Here is a 20839-nt window from a genome sequence, read left to right as displayed (position 1 = left end):
CATTTAAAAAAAAATAAAATTATGGCTATCATTCATTCTTATCATTCTCGCAGGGAAATTAAAAATCCCTACATAACTCAAGCACACGACAATTTCCTCTTCTTTCCCTTCTCAGAGGGTTGATTGCACCAAAGACTTGCATAAATTTGTGGTTTGTCGAACCTAATCACGAAGATGAAATTAGACAGTCAAGATGAAATTTGGGTTCACATGCATTTCTTCTCCTGTAATCATTAAGTTATGGATTATTCTTTTGTAAAAAAAAATAACTATGAATTAGTCTTATCATTTCAATTATTCGTTTCAATTTGTAGTTTGTCAGATGAAATTAGACAATTAAGTCCAAATTTGTGGTAATACAAATATATCTTGACCGCATCAGTTTCAATAACTTTTAGTTGATCCGTTTATTGTCAAGTTTTGGGGTCACACAAATCACAATTTGAGGTGGGCAGATAAGCTTATTGCATATATTTTAAGATCATGTGTCTGGATCGATGTCATGTTTGCATGTTTGGATTGTAACCCGTGAGAAAAGCCAAAGAATTAGGGTAAAATTAGAAAATGGAAAGAAGACAAAATCATGTGTCTCGCTTTGTTTAATTTGTTGTGTTGAGCATTATCAACCATTTGATTTATTGGATTTAAATGTTGTTATTTGGTGTAAGTCATATGACTTACCACTGCGTTAGCGGATCATGACACGCACACACACACATATGCATATATATTCTCGAGAACTAAATATGATTACGTGCTTTCACATTTTTTTTAGAGGGGCGTGAGGTTAAAATAGAGGAAAATTTCTATTCATCCCCCCATATGTTGCTTTGAAGCCCTTAACTTCTGACGGAAGCTAAGCTTTCGATATTAAGGGTTAAATATATTTTTGATCCTTATAGATATACAAACTTTTCTTTTTTTTCCTCTAAAATTTTCCTTCAACTTTTAGTCCCTATAAAATTTTCAATCACTACTTTTGGTCTCTATTTTTAATTTAATTTTTAATGAAATCGTGCAGAAATGTGTAAAATATTCTTAAAAAAATAGAATTTTTTAACAAAGCACAATTTAAATATGAATTTTTAACCGTAAAACATATAAAAAATCATATTAAATTCATGTTTTGTTAAAAAAATCTATATTTTTTTTGGAGAGATTATAATAATATTGTGATTTTTTTTACAAAATGTTATTAAAAAATATGAATTATACAATTTACTTTAAAAGAGGGACCAAAAATAAAGATGAAATTTTTTTGAGGGCCTAAAAATTGATTTTTTTTTTAAAGGATTAAAATGAAAAGTTGACATATTTATAAGGAGAAAAAACATACATTTTTTTTACTCAATTTTCCCCCAAAAAATATAGCTTATCAGAAACTATATTTCAATAGATTATTTTATCTATTTTAATCAACGCAGAGAGCTGTAGAGCAATCATAATATGATAGAGGATGTGAAACATGTCATCAAAGTCTAATAATGCCTATGATAGTCAATAGGTGTTGAAACATACAATTAAAATTATGGTATTGCATTGAATGCATTCTAAAAAACACGGATACATCGAATGAGTGCGATACAAATAACCACGTAGATACATTAACAAAAGAGAAATCATATTTGAACATATATTTAGTGATAACCTTTGCAATAATTTTCTCTCTCATACTCATATTATTTTTTACTTTATCTCTCTATTGCTATGGTTTCCGTGCCAATATCAATTTTTTCTTTGTAAAATATGATTGTCAAATAAGTTGTCACCAAATTAGTTGTTCAAATAACATTTCTCTTAACAAAAATTACATACATTTTATTATAAATAAAAATTATATACATATAAAATCCTTATAATTTTAGTGATCACTATTCATAAATGAAAATACTTATGATCACAACACATCATAGAATTTTTGTCTAAATTGCCATATATTTTATTTTCTACGTTAGAATATCAACACAAAAATCATCAATATAATTCAAAATAAGTTGTGTCTAATGCTAAGTAATAAGTCTCTTTTCTCTCATTATCAACATTCACATGTATCCTAGATGCATATTCTAGATTCTTCTTTAAGTATTTGATATGTATCTTGTATTTTTTTAAATAAAATAAATAGTTGAGATACTTCTCAATTGCGTATATAAAAATATTTGCAAAGTATCGACATCTCACAGTCACATGGATATAAGCATAGTTTCTTAGTTTCTTTTGTTGTTGTTAAGTAACTTAGTGTTAATTTTTTTTGTCAAGTATTTTAATTACTAGAATTCACTTTTAAAGTGAATAAATGTAGTGGCTGGGGTTTGAATCCCAACCTCTACATATAAATTGAAAGCGTGTTTATCGAAATATGCTGCACATGGCAATGTGGGAAAATATTTTCTGAAAAAAGCTTATTTGACGTTAACAATAACTTAACCTCCTCTCTCTCAAAAAAAAAAAAAAAAAAAACTTAACCTCCTCTCTCAAAAAAAACAATAACTTAACTTATAGATAAAATAATTGCAACAAATAAGTGTGTATCTCTGAGTTATTGAGAAAATAATTTCAACTGAACTTATATGTTGGAACATAAGAGCTATATTCCTATACCTATACGCCTTCCAATTGAAGCTTGGAAATTGATAATTATTTTTAAAAAAGCTCACTTAATTTGTAGAATTCATAGAAAGAGTTCCAGTTAAAACTAGACTTATAATTAAAGGTGATGTCGTCTTATATGTCTTCATTGCCAAAAAAAGGAGGAACTTTTAAATAATTTATATCGACCACTCAAGTTGGCTCAAAGATTTTACAAAACAAGCCTCCATATATAATCCATTGAGATATGTTTGTGCTGAAAAAATACAATCAAAGCAGAATTATAGTTTTGATCCTTTATGATGTGGTCAAGAAATAAGTTGACCAGGTGATGTTTGAACTCTTCCAAGCTGATGCAACATCATTTGTAACTATATCAAAATTAGAAAAAAGTTTCGGTGTGGGATACAACATCATTTGTATCTATATCATCATTTGTAACTATATCAACATCATTTGTAACATCAATTTTTTTTTTTATGACAATCGTCCTATGTTAATTATAGTATTTTTTTTTTCTCTCGTTAGAATTCAAACTTTAGATTTTAACTTTTTTTTTGTTACATCTCTTTTAATATATACCACTTTTTTTGTGATCATATATATCACGTTTTTTCTTCTTTTAGTGGGATAAGACTTGGTTATTGTTGTATATATATCACATTTCTATTTAGATGATTTGTGTCGCAACACATCTATATGTGGAATTATCGTATGATGATGTCATAATGCATTTTTACATACCAAATCTACCGGATTAAGTGAAGTTGTAGAACCATTATTCATTCACGATTAGAGATGAGAATAGGTCATGTCGGTCTACAGGGGCCTAAAAACTAGCCTACAACAGGTCAGACTAGACCAAACTTTTTTCTTAAATAGAGAAGGCCTAAACTTTTTTAAAAGTATATTTAACTTAAAAGGTCAGGCCACATGCCATTCAAAAAACCTCTTAAGCCTATTTAAGTCAATTTGAATAATATTATTTATTACTATATTATATTTTATACTTTGAATTAAAATAAAAATTTGTTAACCTTTACAATAATTTAAGCTTATTTGTATACATTAATTTTTTTGCATATTTAAATGTATTATTATAAACTAGAATTGAAATATGATACAATATATAGTCAAATTCCTTAAAATTTAAACTTCGATCACATTGCTTATTTAAAGATGTTCATATGAAGTAGACTTTTAAACAGGTTAGCATGCCACATCAGGCTTTTAGAATGTCGAATTCAGACCTAAAAAATAAGTCTATGACAAACTACATGTCAGGCTTAGACCTTACAAAAAATTTGAAAGATCAAGACTTAGGCCTTACAAAATCTAACTTAACCTAACCTATTAACGATTCACATCCTATCCAATCCAATTATAAATACAAAAGTTAATACTTTTTTCTCCATAATTGATTAGTGTGGTCTTAATTGATTAGGCCAAGTTCTGCCCTTGTTGCATCCAATGTGCTCATTTTCTATGCTAATCAGTAATGACGAAGAAATAGTGTTGGATAATCACAGAAATTGAGCGAGAAGAAAGAGCTGGGTAGCTATGTCATTATTGCTACAAGACAATATGAGGGAAAACATTAGAAGATAAAAAAACTCTATGTTGGCGGGCGTACATAGGTAGTTACTCTGAATTGGCCTTTGGAGAAGGCTCTCAAGAGGACTCAGAATGTAGTGGATTGTAATGTATGAATGGTCCATAGAATTGGGAAAGAGATATACTGTGGAATAGAATTGTGATAAGGGCTTGTTTGGTTGTGTATTTCCCAAAACAAACAAATAAAAATGGATTAAATTAAATATATTTTCATTTCGTTACCAAACTATTGTATTGAAAAATGATGAACCGTTCAATCGATTCAGTAGTGATATCTCATTATATAAAGTATCAAAAACTTTTTTTATTGTTTTCTATTAGCATTCATTGTGGGTTTGAGGGACTTGAAAGTTTGTGTTTTAAATGAAAAAAAAGCAATTTATGCTTGTTTTTGTATTAGTACGGTCAAAAAGGAGAAAAATACATAGGGCTCTAATGGAATGAACCTGGTTTCACTCATAAAATTTTGACGTTGTTTCGCAATGAAACAGATCTGACCATTGATTTGAAATTGGACAATTTAAATTTTAAAGTTTTTCGCAATAAATTAATTTTAAACGTTTATTTCGATTAGATGGCATATGCCATAGTTGCGTACATTAACCGTAGAGAATCCAAACCAGGGCTCTAATATATCGGTTTCGTTTAGTTTGTGCAAAAAATTAAATCTAAACAAATAAAAAATATTTAATTTAGATTTGTTCAATTTTTACAATAAATTCGAACCAATGCCAACTAATGAAGAACAAAGTAGTTTTGTTTGGTTCAATCAGATTGATATTTTAAAATTTTTAAGAGTTTCTTTTTAAATATTTTAAAAAATTAACTTTTATTCTAACATAATATGTTGGTATTGGCTCAAAATTATTGTCGAAGTTCATCAAAAATCGTGACACGATTTGGAGTAACAGTGGGCAATTTTAGTTCAGTTTTTGTAGGTTCGGTTTGCATTTTTCAGATGTAATTAAAATATTATCCAGCATATGCAACTTACCTTTTAGAATAGTCAAGAAAAGACTTTTGGCAATATCTGTATAAACATACAATATGAAGTTTGGTCTTAACTCTTAAGTAGTAAATATTTTTAAAGATAAAACAACTAATTTGGCACAAAAAATTCTTAGCCAGCACTGAAGTTCACCACATGATTGCTATTAGAACATATTGCACCAAAGTTTGCCACATGATCACTGAGGCAAGAACATGATTATAATCAACCATAGTACCCAACATATTCACAACATACCGCAAACAGGTATTATAAGCCTTGTTGCACACTTTTGAAGAACACTTTCCCCCAACTTTCGAGCATTTGGTGAAACAACCTGAATCATAATGATAGTGATCACGACAATTATAAGCAATCCATAATGAAATGAAATAAGTTTCAGTTTCATAATCACAATCTATTAAAAAGAATGAGATTAAATTTCCAAACTCCACCCTTATTGTCTTAAGCCAAGAGATATATCGTCACTTTCCTCAAAAACACGGATCATTATGGTTTCCATGGACGAGAAAACAATTTCTGGATGATGTTCTCTGAAAGTTTCAAACAGAGCTGATAAGAAGCATGTTCACATATTTTGCATCCAACCAGGTAAAGAAACCACTAACACACTACAACTACAATTACAATTACAATTACTGCAGCTTCTAGTGAAAGATTCATATTAAATTCAACTCATATGGAACACTAGCCCTACCATTTGGTCAAAAGCAGATTCTTCAGTACAAGCATCTTATGATGATATCATGCATGACTATAAAAAATTGCTATTCGAGAAAATGCCCAAGTCCCACATCTAAACATTGCTATTCGATTAGATTGAATTTTAAAACAATTTACCTTTTATTCTAACATAATATGTTGATATGGCTCAAAATTGATTTGGAAGTTCGTCGAAATTTGTGGCACGATTTGGAGAAACCTTGGCACGGTTTTGTTTCAGTTTTTGGAGGTTTGTTTCGCATTTTTTCGTGGTACCAAGGGAGCAAATCATAGCGTGATTTTAAGGATTAGGTTCAATACAATATTGTGCATGAGCTCCAATCGTAGCACGATCTAAGCAAATCATAGCGCGATTTTTCGTGGGCCTAGTCACCATATAAAGGCTTCATTTCTTCAACTTTTTAGTGAGCTTCAAGAGAGAAAATCTTGGAAAACCAAAAGTGGTAATTTTAGGGTTGAGTGTCTTTGACGATAGGGTAGAGGATCTTTGATAATTTTAGGATTTATGGTCTTCGGGGAACACTTCACAAACACCTTGAGTAGTGATATCTCATTATTGAAATATCGAAAAACTTTCTTTATTGTTTTCTATCAGGATTCATTTTGGGTTTGAGTGACTTGAAAAATTGGTAGAAATTAGAAAATGTTCTTTGTGAGTTTGTAAGCAAATTTCTTATAACCTCTTCGTATCACGTTTATCATAGTGGAATGGAGAATTGCTCTCTCCCTTAGATGTTGGACAAACTTGAGTAGTGATATTAGGATTCATTGTGGGTTTGAGTGACTTCAAAATTTGTGTTTGAAATGAAAAAAAAGCAATTATTCATGTTTTTATATTATTAAGGTAAAAAAGGAGAAAAATACATAAGGCTCTAGTGGAATGAACCTGGATTCACTCATAAAGTTTTGACGCTGTTTCACGTTGTAACAAATCTAACCGTTGATTTGAAATTGAACAATATAGATTTTAAAGTTTCTCGCATTAAATTAATTTTGGACGTTTATTTCAATTAGATGATATACACAGCTGTAGTTGCGTACATTTACATCGGATAATCCAAATCGGGGCACTAATATATCGGTTTCGTTTAGTTTGTGCAAAATATTAAATCTAAACAAATAAAAAAATATTTATTTTAGTTTCGTTTGGTTCAAGCAGATTGATATTTTAAAAAATTTAAGAGTTTATTTCTATATTTTTTTTTAAATGTAATTCTTGATTGTTTTGCTAAGTTATGTTAACCATCTTTATCATTTATGCTAAGTTATATGCACTTATGATATATTAGTGCTAGAAGCTTATATCATAAGTGCTAGAAGATGTATGTTAAAGAATGTTTTGGTAAAATGAAATGCACCGTCAATTCGGGTTTTTCATTTGGAGTAACAATAATGGCAATGACATTTATATGCACCAACGTTCACATTGCTCTTTAAAGAACATGTTGAAAAAATTTGGTTTGTAACCTTTTTTTTTAAATATATTTTTTCTTTTCATAGAGGTGGTTACCGAAATGCATATGCTATTACTTTTTACACACTATACGTTACTCACGCGACTAATTTTTCCTTCCCAAAATACCATTTGCTCGGATTATATAATTCGAAATATTTTTAAATTGCTCATGTCTATCCAAAGTTTGTGAATATACGTTTGGACTATATTTGCCGAAAAAAGTGTTTGGCAAATAGAACATAAAATGTGTCAAACCCGTAGAAGACCATGTTTTAAGGCTCATTGCAATGTATAAAAAGACATAGTTCAAATGTGTCAGCTCAGATTATATTTGTAGAATTGTGTCAGCTCACAGAGGCAGAATATGTGTTTACTGCATAACACCTTTTTTTTTTTTTTTTTTTTTGTGGCAAATTGACGAATCAGGATATGAGCATCCTCCTGCTGACATGCAATGTATGGATGCGAAATGGCAAAATACCATCTTATGTATTCAATTGTTGTCTTTAGACCAGTCGGAGCAGGCATACCCAAATCTCACTGATTTAACACATAATCAAGATATTATGCTAGTTGTTCACCTTGGGATTTGCACTCTTATGTGGATGGCTTGGGATGGTCTGGACGTAACCAAACTGGCGCAACACCCGCTTTGACATGTATCGAACCCTATGAGGTATGTATCCAAGCCATCTAAAAGAAAGATTGATTCACTCAAATGGACACGTCTGCGGTGGGGCTGATACATCGTTGTAATGTACCCATCCATTATTATAAACAATTTTTTTTAATGTTCCCTAAATAACGGTATAGACTAGACACATCCGTTAAACAATGAACCTAAAAAATGATTTCTTTGCTTATAAAGTCACCATAGGATGTAATTAGAATATTATCTAGATGAATTGCATATGAAACTTACCTTTTAGAATAATCAAGCAAAGAAATTTGGCAATATCTATAAACAAACATACATATATGAAGTTTGGTCTTAACTAGAAAATATTTTTAAAGATAAACAACTAATTTGGCACAAAAAATTCTTAACCAAAAGCACCGAAATTTCCCACATGATTGATGCATCATTTGCACCAAAGTTCACTGCATGATTATTGAGTCAAGAACATCAACCATAGTACCCAACATATTCACAGCATGCCGCAAATAGGTATTATAAGCTTTGTTGCACACTTTTGAAGAACACTTTTTCCCAACTTTCGAGCAATTGGCGAAACCACCTGAATCATAATGATAGTGATCACGACAATTATAAGCAATCCATAATGAAATGAAATAAGTTTCAGTTTCATAATCACAATCTATTAAAAAGAATGAGATTAAATTTCCAAACACCAACCTTATTGTCTTTCTTTACACAATCTAAGATTGGATAGAGTAAGCCGAGAGATATATCGTCACTTTCCTCAATAACACGGGCCATTATGGCTTCCATGGACGAGAAAACAATTTCTGGATGATATTCTCTGAAAGTTTCAAACATAGCTGATAAGAAGCATGTTCACACATTTTGCATTCACTACAGACAACAACAACAATTACAATTACTGCAGCTTCTAGTGATAGATTCATATTAAATTCAACCCATAAACAATGAACAATGATGATATAGTTCATTAAAATTCATAACCATATGGAACACCAACCCTACCAATCGGTCGAAAGCAGATTCTTCGGTATAAGAATCTTAAGATGATATCATGTATGACTATAAAAAATTGCTATTCGAGAAAATGCCCAAGTCCCACATCTAAACATTGCTTACAAAGTTTGGGTAATCCTCACCTTACAAGTCAGTTTTGTGGGGTCAAGTTCAACGTAAAATCTAAGAAATGCAAAGATAAAATACCGAAGCTATAATGCTAGACCTGTAGTCATGTATGCAACAGTTCTTACCTTATTGTCTTCAAGAAAAGCCGAAACATCTCCAAAATGAGGGCATCACATTCAAGATCCAGCATTACCACACATAACCTGACTTTTGCAACTGTTTCAAGGATTGAAATCCTTGTTTCATACCAACGGCTTGACATATCATGTAGATTTTCAAAAGAAGATACAATTAATCTCAAGACCTCCTGAAAGAAAATGACACCATATAACTCAACAGACATAACTTGTTAAGAACATGATAATAGAATAGAATTCAATTAATGTACAAAAAAAATTATCAAGCACACCTTCATTTGGTGATCATTGTAAGGACCATCAGGTGCAGTGATTCTTGTTAACTCACTCAAGCAGGAGGCAAGGGCAACTTTGACACCAACATCTGAATGCTTTATAAGTTTATCAGAAATCAATGCTTTCAATGATGGAGAGAGTGCTTTTTGAATGGACTTAGAAGGTGATTGTTCAACCTTTGATAAGCTCTTTCCAACTTGCTGCAGTTCCAAGAAAAAAATGCAATATCAAGCACATGTGATTAATATTTTGGTCAACCATTGTTTTGACTCTTGAGACCTACTTCTACAACAAAGTGACTATCCAACAAAGGCAGAAGAAACAAAGTGAAAAAGCATCTAGGTATAAACAATTCTTTCTATTTTTTATTTCATAGGCTCCCTGGAAGTTCGAGGGGTGCTAGACACTAAATGTGGATACATTTACTAATCAGTATCACGGTGTTCGAGGTTCCTTAGGTTTCTTTCGTGTATGTTTTGCCGAATGTTTTGTTCTGCAATGACAATGATTGATTTGAGAGAATTGATTTTGTAAATAAATTGATTTTGAATAAAAGAGAATTGAATATAAAGTGATATGTTTGGATACATTCATGTAAAAGTGAGTTGAACCGTAAATTTATGTGTAAACATCAATTCTAGAATCAAAAGCTACAAATTCTAAGTTCAAGTAGAATCAATTATAAAGCAAAATCAATTCTATTAAAAAACAACCAAATATGTTATAATAAATTTTGCACCCTCAAGAATCAATTTTGACCTCTCTAAAAGCAGAACCAAACATACACAAAATAGGATTATGAATCCATTCTGCGCCCTCCATAATCAATTTTGCATATATTTGGTATCACGGTAAATATGCTAGAATCATGGTTATCGACGAAGATTTTCCTAAAGCTAACTCTATAGCTTCTACAAAATCATGGTGGATCACCTTGATTATGACATACCGCATGTAATTAGGCACCCTCCATAATCAATTTTTGGCAAGACTCACCCCATTAATCGCGGTGAGACAACATGATTTTCAAAAGCCACAACATGTGACTTTTACAAAATTATGGTAGCTCACCGTGATTTTGATAAACTCGATGCGATAACAAACATGCAAACCAATTGCAAAAAGTAAAAACTCAAATATTTTAAAGAAACTCAGAATCCATGCAACTAGGGCAAAAATCAAGCCAACAACAACATGCAAAATCATCCATATTTGATGAAAACGTAACAAAAAACTACATGCATGAACGAAACAAAATAAAAGAAAGCAAAATGAGAGGGAAAAAAGAAGAGTGTGTTTACGCCTAGAAGACGAAGCAGGTTATCGACGGAAGAAGGAGGATTCAAGAGCTTGTTTCCAGCTTCTAGAAGCTCCTTCTCGAGCTTCTTATCAGCGGAAACCATTGCTGAAATAATAGTTCTCTTCTTTGTTGAAGCCATTGTTTGTGGTTCAAAGAGAGAATGAAGTTTGTGTTTGAAATGAAAAAAGCAATTCATGGGTGTTTTTCTATCAGTGAAAAGGAGAAAAATACATTGAGCTCTAATGGAATGAACCTGGACTCACTCGTAAAGGTTTGACGCGGTCTTACGTTATACGAGATCTGACCGTTGATTTGATATTTAATAATTTAGATATTTGTGTTTGAAATGAAAAAAAGCAATTTATGCGTGTTTTTGTATTAGTACGGTCAAAAAGGAGAAAAATACATAGGGCTCTAATGGAATTAACCTGAATTCACTCATAAAATTTTGATGCCGTTACACATTGTATCCGATCTGACCGTTGATTTGACATTGGACAATTTAGATTTTAAAGTTTATCGCAATAAAATAATTTTGGACGTTTATTTCAATTGGATGGCATACAGCTGTAGTTGCGTACATTTACAGCAAAGAATCCAAATGGGGGCTCTAATATATCGGTTTTGTTTAGTTTATAGAAAAATAAATCTAAACAAAGAAAAAATAATTAGTTTAGTTTTGTTTATTTTTTATGATAAATTCGAACCAACACAATCTAACGAAGAACAAACTAGTTTGGTTTGATTGAGTCAGATTGATATCTTTACAAATTTAAGAGTTTTTTTTTTTTTTTTATAATTTTAAAACAATTTAACTTTTATTCTAACATAATATGTTGACATTGGCTCAAAATTGTTGTTGAAGTTTATCAAAAATTGTGACACGATATGGATAAACCGTGGGTGATTTGGTTCAGTTTTTGGAGGTTTGGTTTGCATTTTTTCGTGCTACGAAGAGAACAAATCATAGCAGAATTTAAAGAATTAGGTTCAATACTATATTGTGTATGAGTTCCAATCATGGCACGATCTAAGCAGATCATGCCGCGATTTTTTCTGGGTCTAATCACCATATAAGTCCATGGGTCACGATTTAGGGCTCTAATTGAATGAACCTGGATTCACTCATAAAGTTTTGACATCGTTTCATGTTGTAACAAATCTGACCGTTGATTTGGGATTGAACAATTTAGATTTTAAAGTTTCTCGCAATAAAATAATTTTGGACGTTTATTTCAGTTAGATGACATATAGCTGTAGTTGCACATAGTTTTAAAACTCGTCTCGTTATCGACTCGGCAGGGGTACTGGGTCACTGGATTAATGGTCGAACCACTGAGTCATTGGTTGAACCACATGACTGAACCGGATTAAACCGAATAACTCGGTTAAATGACCCGGTCTTAAGATTAAATTTTTATAGGTATTTAACTATATTAAATCGGATTGAACCCGTGACTCGACTACTTAAAAACTAAAAAACTGACATATAATATGTATATTAATATTTGTATAACTATATTTTTCCAAAGAATATAGCTATATTTTATTTGCATATCGATTAATATTAACATAATATGTAGATTTTCTAAAAATACATATGTTGTGTATACTTTTTTAAGGGAGAGATAATATGTATATTATTATTGTTTAAATAATATATTTAATAACTATGTGCTCTTTTTTTCTTATAAAAAAAAAAAAAAAACTATGTGCTCTTCTTAAAAGAAAAAAAAACTACGTGTTCTTATTGGAAAAATTGAATATGTAATATACTTAGATATTCACCCTCCGGTCACTATTATAAGCAAAAATTAACATTTTACATTCATTCATTAAATGATGTATATTATTTATAATAAAGACCACATACAACATTAATTGAATAAATCTAAAATATAATTTTTTGCTTATAATAGTGACCAAAAAGTGTATAATGACTAATACCTCAAATTCGTCCTTGAATTTTAAAACATCAGTCAAATTCGTCCATGAATTTTGCGAAATATCTATTTAGTCCCTGAATTTTACAGACGTCCATGGACATCAAAATAGTCCCTCCGTCCAAAAGCTCCGTTAGTGGTGATGATGTATCCTCTTGCATGCCGTGTTGTCATGTACACGTGTCAACAAGGCAGCCACGTGTACAAGGACTAAATTGATGGAAATGGTAAAAATTTGAGATTTAACTTTTCAGTGTAATTTTTCCTGTGTTTTCAATTATAACTCTCTATTATCTGTGTTGTTCTGGATCGATTTGAGACTTCTGTCATAATTTGAGGACTAATTTGATGGATTTTGTTATAATTTAAGGCTGATATAATTGATTTTATTTGCAGAGAATGAGTACAAGGAGATATGGCATGAGAGGACCAGTGATTTCAAATGGCATGCATAAACAAACACCACTGAGGGGTCTTGCTCCACAAAATTCAATTGCTCCTGGAGTTATTAGAGTTCCAAATCCAAATTACGGGCCATCCGCTTCTACTCAACCCCAATACATGGAGTTTATCCCTACTCCAGGATTTCCAAAGCATTGATGCATGTTTAAATTATGCTTTTGGACTAGTTTAATTAATGCTTTTTGGACTTGTTTAGTTTATGCTTTTTTGAATATGTAATCACTTAAGAATATCAAATGATTTGATGATTTGATGGCTATGTAATGTTATTTTTTTGCTATGTAATGACTTATGAACATCAAATATATGACTTATGATGGTATGCAAATGTCTGTCTTTTTATAATCAAAGTGTATGTCTTTTACTTTTTACTTTGTTCAGCAAATGTATGCACCAAGGATCACAATGATATCTGTTGTGAAAATCCAAGGACCTATTTGATGGTATTTTCACTAATTTGAGGATCAATATGATGGATATGCATATAATTCAAGGACCAATTTGATTGAAATTTTTTGACAGAAAGGTTTGATTCATTCATTGACAACCTATTTTCATCACAACATTACATGGACTTGGCACAATACAATAACATTTTAAATAACTCAATCAAACAAATTCTAGGACAATGTTGGTTTTTCTTACAACACAAATTCTAGGACACCAACATTGAAGCTCTCTCACCTCATCACTGTACATAGAGCTTGAAGATGAAGACCGACTGTTGTAGTTGTTTTTTCCCATACGCCTAACACCCATCATTTTTGAACACCGAGTCTTCAACAATGACCACTGATTTTTGAATTTCGAATTAAATCAAAAAAATTAGGGTTTTAAGTTTTTTGAATTGGGGAAGAACATTGACATCAATTCATGGAAGAAATTTGGTAGATTTTGAACTATAGGTGACAAATTAGAACATTAGGGTTCCAAATTTATATATTTGGGGAAGAAAGAGCGGTTAATACGGAAGAGGAGAAAGAGCCGTTAATGAGAAAGAGGAGAAAGAGCCGTTGGCAATTTTCTGAAAATCCATCAATTTGGTCCTTAGCAATTTTCTGTAAATCAATCAATTTGGTCTCTGCTTGCGTGGTATCTGACGTGATAAGCCTTGTAAGAGGTTAACGTTACACGTCATCTCCGTTAATAGACCAACTTAACGGATGGACTGATTTGATTGACATTTTGTAAATTCAGAGACTAAATAGATATTTCGCAAAATTCAGGAACGAATTTGACTGATTTTTTAAAATTTAAGGACGAATTTGAGGTATTAATCGGTGTATAATATTACATTTTTTAACACAAATAAATATTTGTTGCAGTGGAGTTAAGTTAATGTGATTCATTCACTCATTCGATTCCTACAACCCTTTAGTTTTTCAAATTCGGATTCTTTTTCTACAAATTAATTAAGGCATCGAGAATTAGTATTAATTAATATTAAACTAAGTCAAAGCGGCTGAAGCATAGAAAACTGGCATTAAACAGGACGTAATGAAGCATTAATATGTGTTTAAATGGATTTAATTAATGATAATAAAGATAAAATATTAATTAAACCGGATCGGTTCATAAAACCGGCCGAGTCATCGGTTTTCAGCAAGTTTCACCGGTTTAATTACACAGCCGATCCGATATTTGGATCGAACCGCTATATCCACCGGTTCTCGGTCGGACCGGTTCGACCGGTCGGTCCGAACGGGTTTTAAAACTATGAGTTGCGTACATTTACAGCGGAGAATCCAAATTGAGGCTCTAATATATCAGTTTCATTTAGTTTATAGAAAAAATAAATCTAAACAAATAAAAATAATTAGTTTTGTTTTGTTTAATTTTTACAATAAATTCTTTTTTTTTTTTGATCAAATAGTGAATGAATTAAAGGCAGGAGATGGCCTGAACCAGAAATTACAAACTAAGCCAAAAGGTCCTAGAGAGTCCCTATTAAATTCTAACCAACACAATCTAATGAAGAACAAAATAGTTTGGTTCGATTCGGTCATTGATATTTTTACAAATTTAAAAGTTTCTTTTTAAATTTTAAAACAATTTAACTTTTATTCTAACATAGTATGTTGAAATTGGCTCAAAATCGATGTTGAAGTTTGTCGAAAATCGTGACAAGATTTGGAGAAACCGTGACGCAATTTTGTTTCAGGTTTTGGAGGTTTGTTTCGCATTTTTTCGTGGTACGATGGGAGAAAATCATAGCATGATTTTAAGGATTAGGTTCAATATACTATACTGTGTATGAGCTTCAATCGTGGCACGATTTAGGAAAATCACTGCGCGATTTTTCGTAGGTCTTTGATAATTTTTGGGTTGATGGTCTTTGGGAAATACTTCACAAACACCTTGAGTAGTGATATCTTATAGAAAGTATCGTAAAGCTTTCTTTATTGTTTTCTATTAGGATATATTGTGAATTTGAGCGACTTGAAACTTGTCCGAACTGGGTAAATTGGATTGTAACCTCTGTATAACGTTGGCTTGAAATTTTGTACAAGTGCAGAAGGAATTGTTGCAGTGTGTTGCCATGAGAGGTGGTGGTAACGGTTTTTCGGTGGAGGACCTGATACTTGATGGGAAGAAGAATAAATTGTTTGATTTTTTATTAATGTTTAATTTGTTTAATTTTTTATTAACAAATATTGATTTTGAGTTTTTAATCTGAACCATTGAAAATTATTTTGCTACGTGTCGCAAATCGATGAAGTGAACTTGGAAACTGGAACATATAGGTACTAGAGCAGATCTGAATTCCATCAAATTGGGTTTTCCATTTAGAGTAACAATAATGGCAATGACACTATATGTGCACTAATGTTCACATTGCTCTTTAGTGAACATGTTGGGAAAATTGGATTGTAACCTTTTTTTTTAGAGTTGGTAACCGAAATACTTATTTGGTCATAAACCCAAATAAAATATGTCTGGGCACATTCACATAGTTACACAAAATTTAAAGGAAAAAAAAATCCACATGTAACAATACATTATTTATATGCAAGCATTTCCCTCAAAGATTGTCAGGTATTAAATTTATTAGACTAAACTGAAGCATAGGAAAGTGGAAGCATATCACATCAATATGAAAATTGTTACTATGACTAACTATTTATTAAGCATCTTATCCCATTGTATAAGAAGGTGTTGGTAAGTTGATTACTGTGGTCTTAATCTTGGTCATCATGTTAATACTGTTTGTGATTCCTTGAGAACCAATTCCACTATCCTTCAAACCCTGCAACAAATCATATTTTGGTAGTTTAGACAGGTAAAAAAAACTAATTATTCAAAGATATTCATTAAAATATGTTCATAACTAAGCATGGCTTCATATCTATTCTTAACAAGAGCTTGAGATGCAACCATGACTGTAAGTATGTAACTGCAATTTAATAACTTGGTGGTTAAGCTAACATATCAATCAACTATGTTGCATATGAATTTTCAGAAACCTTAAGGAACATACATAATTAGGATCGAAGGTATGAAATTTTATGGCAACTTAGCAAGACGGAGGGAAAATACTGCACCTGAAAAGGGAAGTGATCAGGTCCGCGAGCTGGTGCAGAATTAATTTGAACTGTTCCTGTCTCCATTGCATCACTTATCAACATTGCTTTGTTTATGTCTTTCGTAAACACACATCCCTGTGTCACGCAAAATAAAATATTAATGATATAATTTTTTGTGCCCTGAAAAATATTAATGCCGTTTGACAGAGAATGCAGTGAAGAGTATGTTGTGACACTCTCAAGTAAAGTAATTTATAAAATCATTTTTTGTTTTGGAGAAAATGGTGTTAGAATAAAAAGTTGATTACAAGTGAGATTTTCTTTTACATGTATATAGAATATTAGAGAAGCATAAAGTGCATCATTTTTCCTATGATGGTGCTGATTGTTTTTTGAATATATGCATTTTGATAAAGTGATACACTGACACTCATACTATACCTGAAGGCCAAAATTGCTTGCATTACAATGGCGAATTCCTTCTTCGACGGAATTTATTCTGATAACAGGCAAAACTGGTCCAAATGGTTCTTCCCACGATATCCTCATATCGGAACGAACATTATCCAACAAAAGTGGCCATATGAGATTTCCTTCCCTTCTGTATTCTTGGCAAAATGTTGCTCCTTTCTTCTTAGCATCCATTACTAACCCTTCAATAAAGTTAGCAGAGGATTCTGTGATGACCGGTGTGATGTCGCAGTCATCCTCAGGAGGACCGACAGTTAATTTGGCCACTTTATCTTTGATTTTCTTTACAAGTGTCTCAGCAACCGATTCCATGACCAAAGCAACCTTTACTGCCGTGCATCTTTGACCACTGACATATCAAAACATAAATTTCAATGAGAATCTTTTTTATGTATAAGTCAGTTCTCGTCAATAAAGTTATGAAATCAAGAAAATGTGGAAATATAGCGAGAAACTACAAGTCTGCGTATCTAAATGACATGGTACTATATATGTGCTACTGTTACCTGTATGAGAACCCTCCTTTCACAATGTTAGCAGCTACCAAATCCAAGTCAGCATCTTCAAGAACAATGCAAGCATCTTTTCCACCAAGCTCCATTTGAAGAGGAACCATTGCAGACTTCTTTGATATTGCTATTCCAGTGTCTCCACCAGTGAAACTAAGGAAGGATTAATGTGAATTAGATCAAAAAATGTTCACTTGCTACGATAAAACACCTCTCTAGTAAGAAATTTTTAAGCACTTTTTTATTTTCATTATTTAGTATACAAAGTATTTCATGTTGTTTTGTTTCTTGCTTGAGCCTCTTGTTGGAAGTTGTAACTACAATTGTCATTTTAGTTCTTGAGTGTGTGAGGCGGTGTCACTATAATCCCTGAGCGTATCAAAATTACAAAAAACATACCTCATATTTCTCTTTCGTTGGTTAGTTTGGTTCTCATACGTGTCTTTCGTTATTCTGTCTGGTCCGTAAAATTGCTAACAAAAGACACAATCAAGGATATTTTTCAAATTTCAATACATTCATCGACTACAATGACACTGCCTCACACACTTTAGGGACCAAAATGACGCGGTTTACTCTATACATTTTTGTATAATAAAACCAAACACAAAATTGGACAGTAATGTTAACAAGATAGCTGAAGAAGTGGATATTACCTTATGCAGTTCACCCCTGGATGCATTGTAAGAAAGTCGCCGATCTCAGAACCTTTTCCTGTCACACAGCTAATAAGACCTTTGGGGAAGCCAGCCAAATGAAAGCAATGTACCATATGTAGTGCAGCTACAGCCCCCTATTCAAAATACATTTGGTACTTTAGATTTTATTTAAATAATCGAAAAATAGTTTTGTAAACAGCGTATATTTTGTAATAATATGTAACAATTTTATCCGGTCCATTAATTAGGCTCGTTAGGTTAGAATAATCTATATAAACGTATCAGCATCTGCATTCTGCTCTCTATTCGCTACTTTGAAATATATCAAAAATATTTTCTACAACTACAACTATTATGATGTATATGGTCTATGAATAGTTGTATACCTGGGTTGGAGGTTTAAGGACAATGGAGTTTCCAGCAATAATAGCTGGACCAATCTTTGAAACAGCTAGATTAACAGGATAGTTAAAAGGTGGAATGGCTAAAACAACTCCAAGTGGAATCTGCACACAGAAACTTTCTTGTGAGGAAAAATAAAACTAGCTTAGTTACATAACTACGTAAGAACAGGTCAATCAATACCTTTGATGTGAGACAGTATTTGGTTCTTTCATTGCCTGGAAAACTATCAGACACCAGAAACTTTCCTTCTCCGAGAATTCTTACTCCTTCCTCGGCACAATATGACACCAAATCCCCTGATCTAACAACCTACATATGTAAAAGTCGTAGCATTTACATGTTACATAACAGTTGATAAAAAGAACATTGCAATTGAAGACTAAAATGACGACTTCTAAGAAACTAGAGGTTTTAAACAACTGTCCACAACCATAAATATGGCTGGCCATGACGTAATGGTTCTTTTTATGTCTTTGCGAGCGCATTGTGGCTGCATCATCTGTATTTGACCGTAATTTTCAGCAACATCAAGAATATTGAAACAAACGCAATTGAAAAACCTTGTGCACAACATAGCCATCTAATACAAAATATTGATGTATGTCTAATGTGATTCTGTAATTTATTGCTGCTCAATAACTGAACACAACAAATTGTCCTTTCAAAAAAAAAAAACAAATTATAAATTGTGACTAACATATTCTTTCAACACTAAAAATAAAGAATGAAAGAGAAAAGAACTTTACAACCATTAAATAAATGAAAAGTTCAACTGTTTATACATACTTCAGTGACAGCATCCTTGGCTGGTTTTGCAATCTCTTTAACAAGACACTCAGCAATAGGTGCTTTGTGTTCCTTCAATATTGCTGCAGCCTTGTGAAGCAACTCTGCTCTTTTCCAAAGTGGAGTTTTAGCCCATAATTTTTGAGCAATTTTTGCTGATTCTATGGCCTTGTTAACCTCTTCTTGTGTACAAGCTGTTTTTCATTTGGATTAAAATGAATTAATATTCCAAATACTAAAAAAAATTGTAACACCCTAAAAAAATAAAATCAACAATATAACCATGATATCTATTATTTTTGAATCACATGAAGAAAACAGTAAAATCAAGATATGTATTTAATTTTGAACAATAAAGATCGTAAAGAGAACTTTGTCTAATATACACAAGTCAATTAGTTTTGCACCATGCACAAATATATTTTCGACCATTAGATCAATAACTCGCATAATATCACTTTTGATCCAATGGTTAGACTTATCGATCAAATATATAGTAGAAATAAGTATATGCACGGTGTAAGATTTATCTCACTTGTGCATCATAGAATCGGCCGGTAAAGTGTAAAGATTGAAGGTAAATTTTGAGGTTGAGAGAAAAAGGGTAAATATATAATATGTCATGTACCTTGGACCTTGAAATGGATTTTTCTAGTGGTTGGATTGATGATAGGAACAAATTTTCCAGAAGAGGATTTGTTCCACTTCCCATCTGCATAGTAGTTGAAAACATCACCATCTATAATCTCTGCAAATATGCCACTCCCTGACATTTTCTTAGTGAAGTGAATTGAATTGATTATACACTTTGGACTTTCAATATATATATGTATGATGATGATGATGATGATGATATGTGTGTGTAAAACTATGTAGTAACACGTGGTTTCTTATTAGTAGAGTACATAGTATTCAATGTCATAATTTTGAATTTATTTATAATGTCTATGTCACAACTCACAAGTATTAGAAATCTGTGTTCTCCTACTATACCGGGTCAATAAACTGTTACAAATGTTGCTACTACCAACAACTTACCTAGTATTACTATTTTAGTCTAATTCAGTCCTTGACCTATTAACGTGCTCTTCATGGCATGCTGTGTGCACTGACTAAGAGAATAGCTATCGAGTTGTACTTTTTATTTTTATTTTTTAAATAGCCTCCTTTCGAGAATCTCACACATT

The 20839-nt window shown here is 31.8% G+C and overlaps 2 protein-coding genes across 2 annotated transcripts; both read right to left on the bottom strand.

Moving 5' to 3' along the window:
• Positions 1 to 8346: 8346 nt before the first annotated feature.
• LOC11437017 (sister chromatid cohesion protein PDS5) lies at positions 8347 to 11194 on the bottom strand. The gene is made up of 5 exons (XM_024774390.2): positions 10895 to 11194; positions 9590 to 9793; positions 9306 to 9487; positions 8749 to 8875; positions 8347 to 8629 (listed from the first exon to the last, which is right to left on the bottom strand). The coding sequence occupies exons 1-5, from the start codon at positions 11087 to 11089 to the stop codon at positions 8540 to 8542; spliced, it is 798 nt and encodes a 265-aa protein (XP_024630158.2). The 5' UTR covers positions 11090 to 11194; the 3' UTR covers positions 8347 to 8539.
• A 5085-nt stretch (positions 11195 to 16279) lies between these two features.
• On the bottom strand, positions 16280 to 20501 carry LOC11423304 (NADP-dependent glyceraldehyde-3-phosphate dehydrogenase). The gene is made up of 9 exons (XM_003588837.4): positions 20281 to 20501; positions 19653 to 19846; positions 19047 to 19175; positions 18848 to 18967; positions 18459 to 18595; positions 17800 to 17955; positions 17264 to 17642; positions 16841 to 16957; positions 16280 to 16545 (listed from the first exon to the last, which is right to left on the bottom strand). The coding sequence occupies exons 1-9, from the start codon at positions 20423 to 20425 to the stop codon at positions 16432 to 16434; spliced, it is 1491 nt and encodes a 496-aa protein (XP_003588885.1). The 5' UTR covers positions 20426 to 20501; the 3' UTR covers positions 16280 to 16431.
• Between the last annotated feature and the right edge of the window lie 338 nt (positions 20502 to 20839).

The sequence above is a fragment of the Medicago truncatula genome, chromosome 1 (assembly GCF_003473485.1).
Source record: "Medicago truncatula cultivar Jemalong A17 chromosome 1, MtrunA17r5.0-ANR, whole genome shotgun sequence".
Taxonomy (NCBI): Eukaryota; Viridiplantae; Streptophyta; class Magnoliopsida; order Fabales; family Fabaceae; genus Medicago; species Medicago truncatula.
The sequence above is the reverse complement of the archived record's forward strand: the minus strand, read 5'-3'. Positions and strand labels throughout refer to the sequence as shown.

What these genes read in the sequence shown, in the direction of transcription:
- LOC11437017 (XM_024774390.2), bottom strand. Translation starts at nt 11,089, where the DNA reads ATGAATTGCTTTTTTCATTTCAAACACAAACTTCATTCTCTCTTTGAA. An exon ending in ACAATGATCACCAAATGAAG is followed by an intron (nt 9,488 to 9,589) that starts GTGTGCTTGATA and finishes ATTTTCTTTCAG; the next exon opens with GAGGTCTTGAGATTAATTGT. An exon ending in GTGTAAAGAAAGACAATAAG is followed by an intron (nt 8,630 to 8,748) that starts GTTGGTGTTTGG and finishes ATTATGATTCAG; the next exon opens with GTGGTTTCGCCAATTGCTCG.
- LOC11423304 (XM_003588837.4), bottom strand. Translation starts at nt 20,425, where the DNA reads ATGTCAGGGAGTGGCATATTTGCAGAGATTATAGATGGTGATGTTTTC. An exon ending in AATACTGTCTCACATCAAAG is followed by an intron (nt 18,968 to 19,046) that starts GTATTGATTGAC and finishes TTCTGTGTGCAG; the next exon opens with ATTCCACTTGGAGTTGTTTT. An exon ending in CCAGGGGTGAACTGCATAAG is followed by an intron (nt 17,956 to 18,458) that starts GTAATATCCACT and finishes ATCCTTCCTTAG; the next exon opens with TTTCACTGGTGGAGACACTG.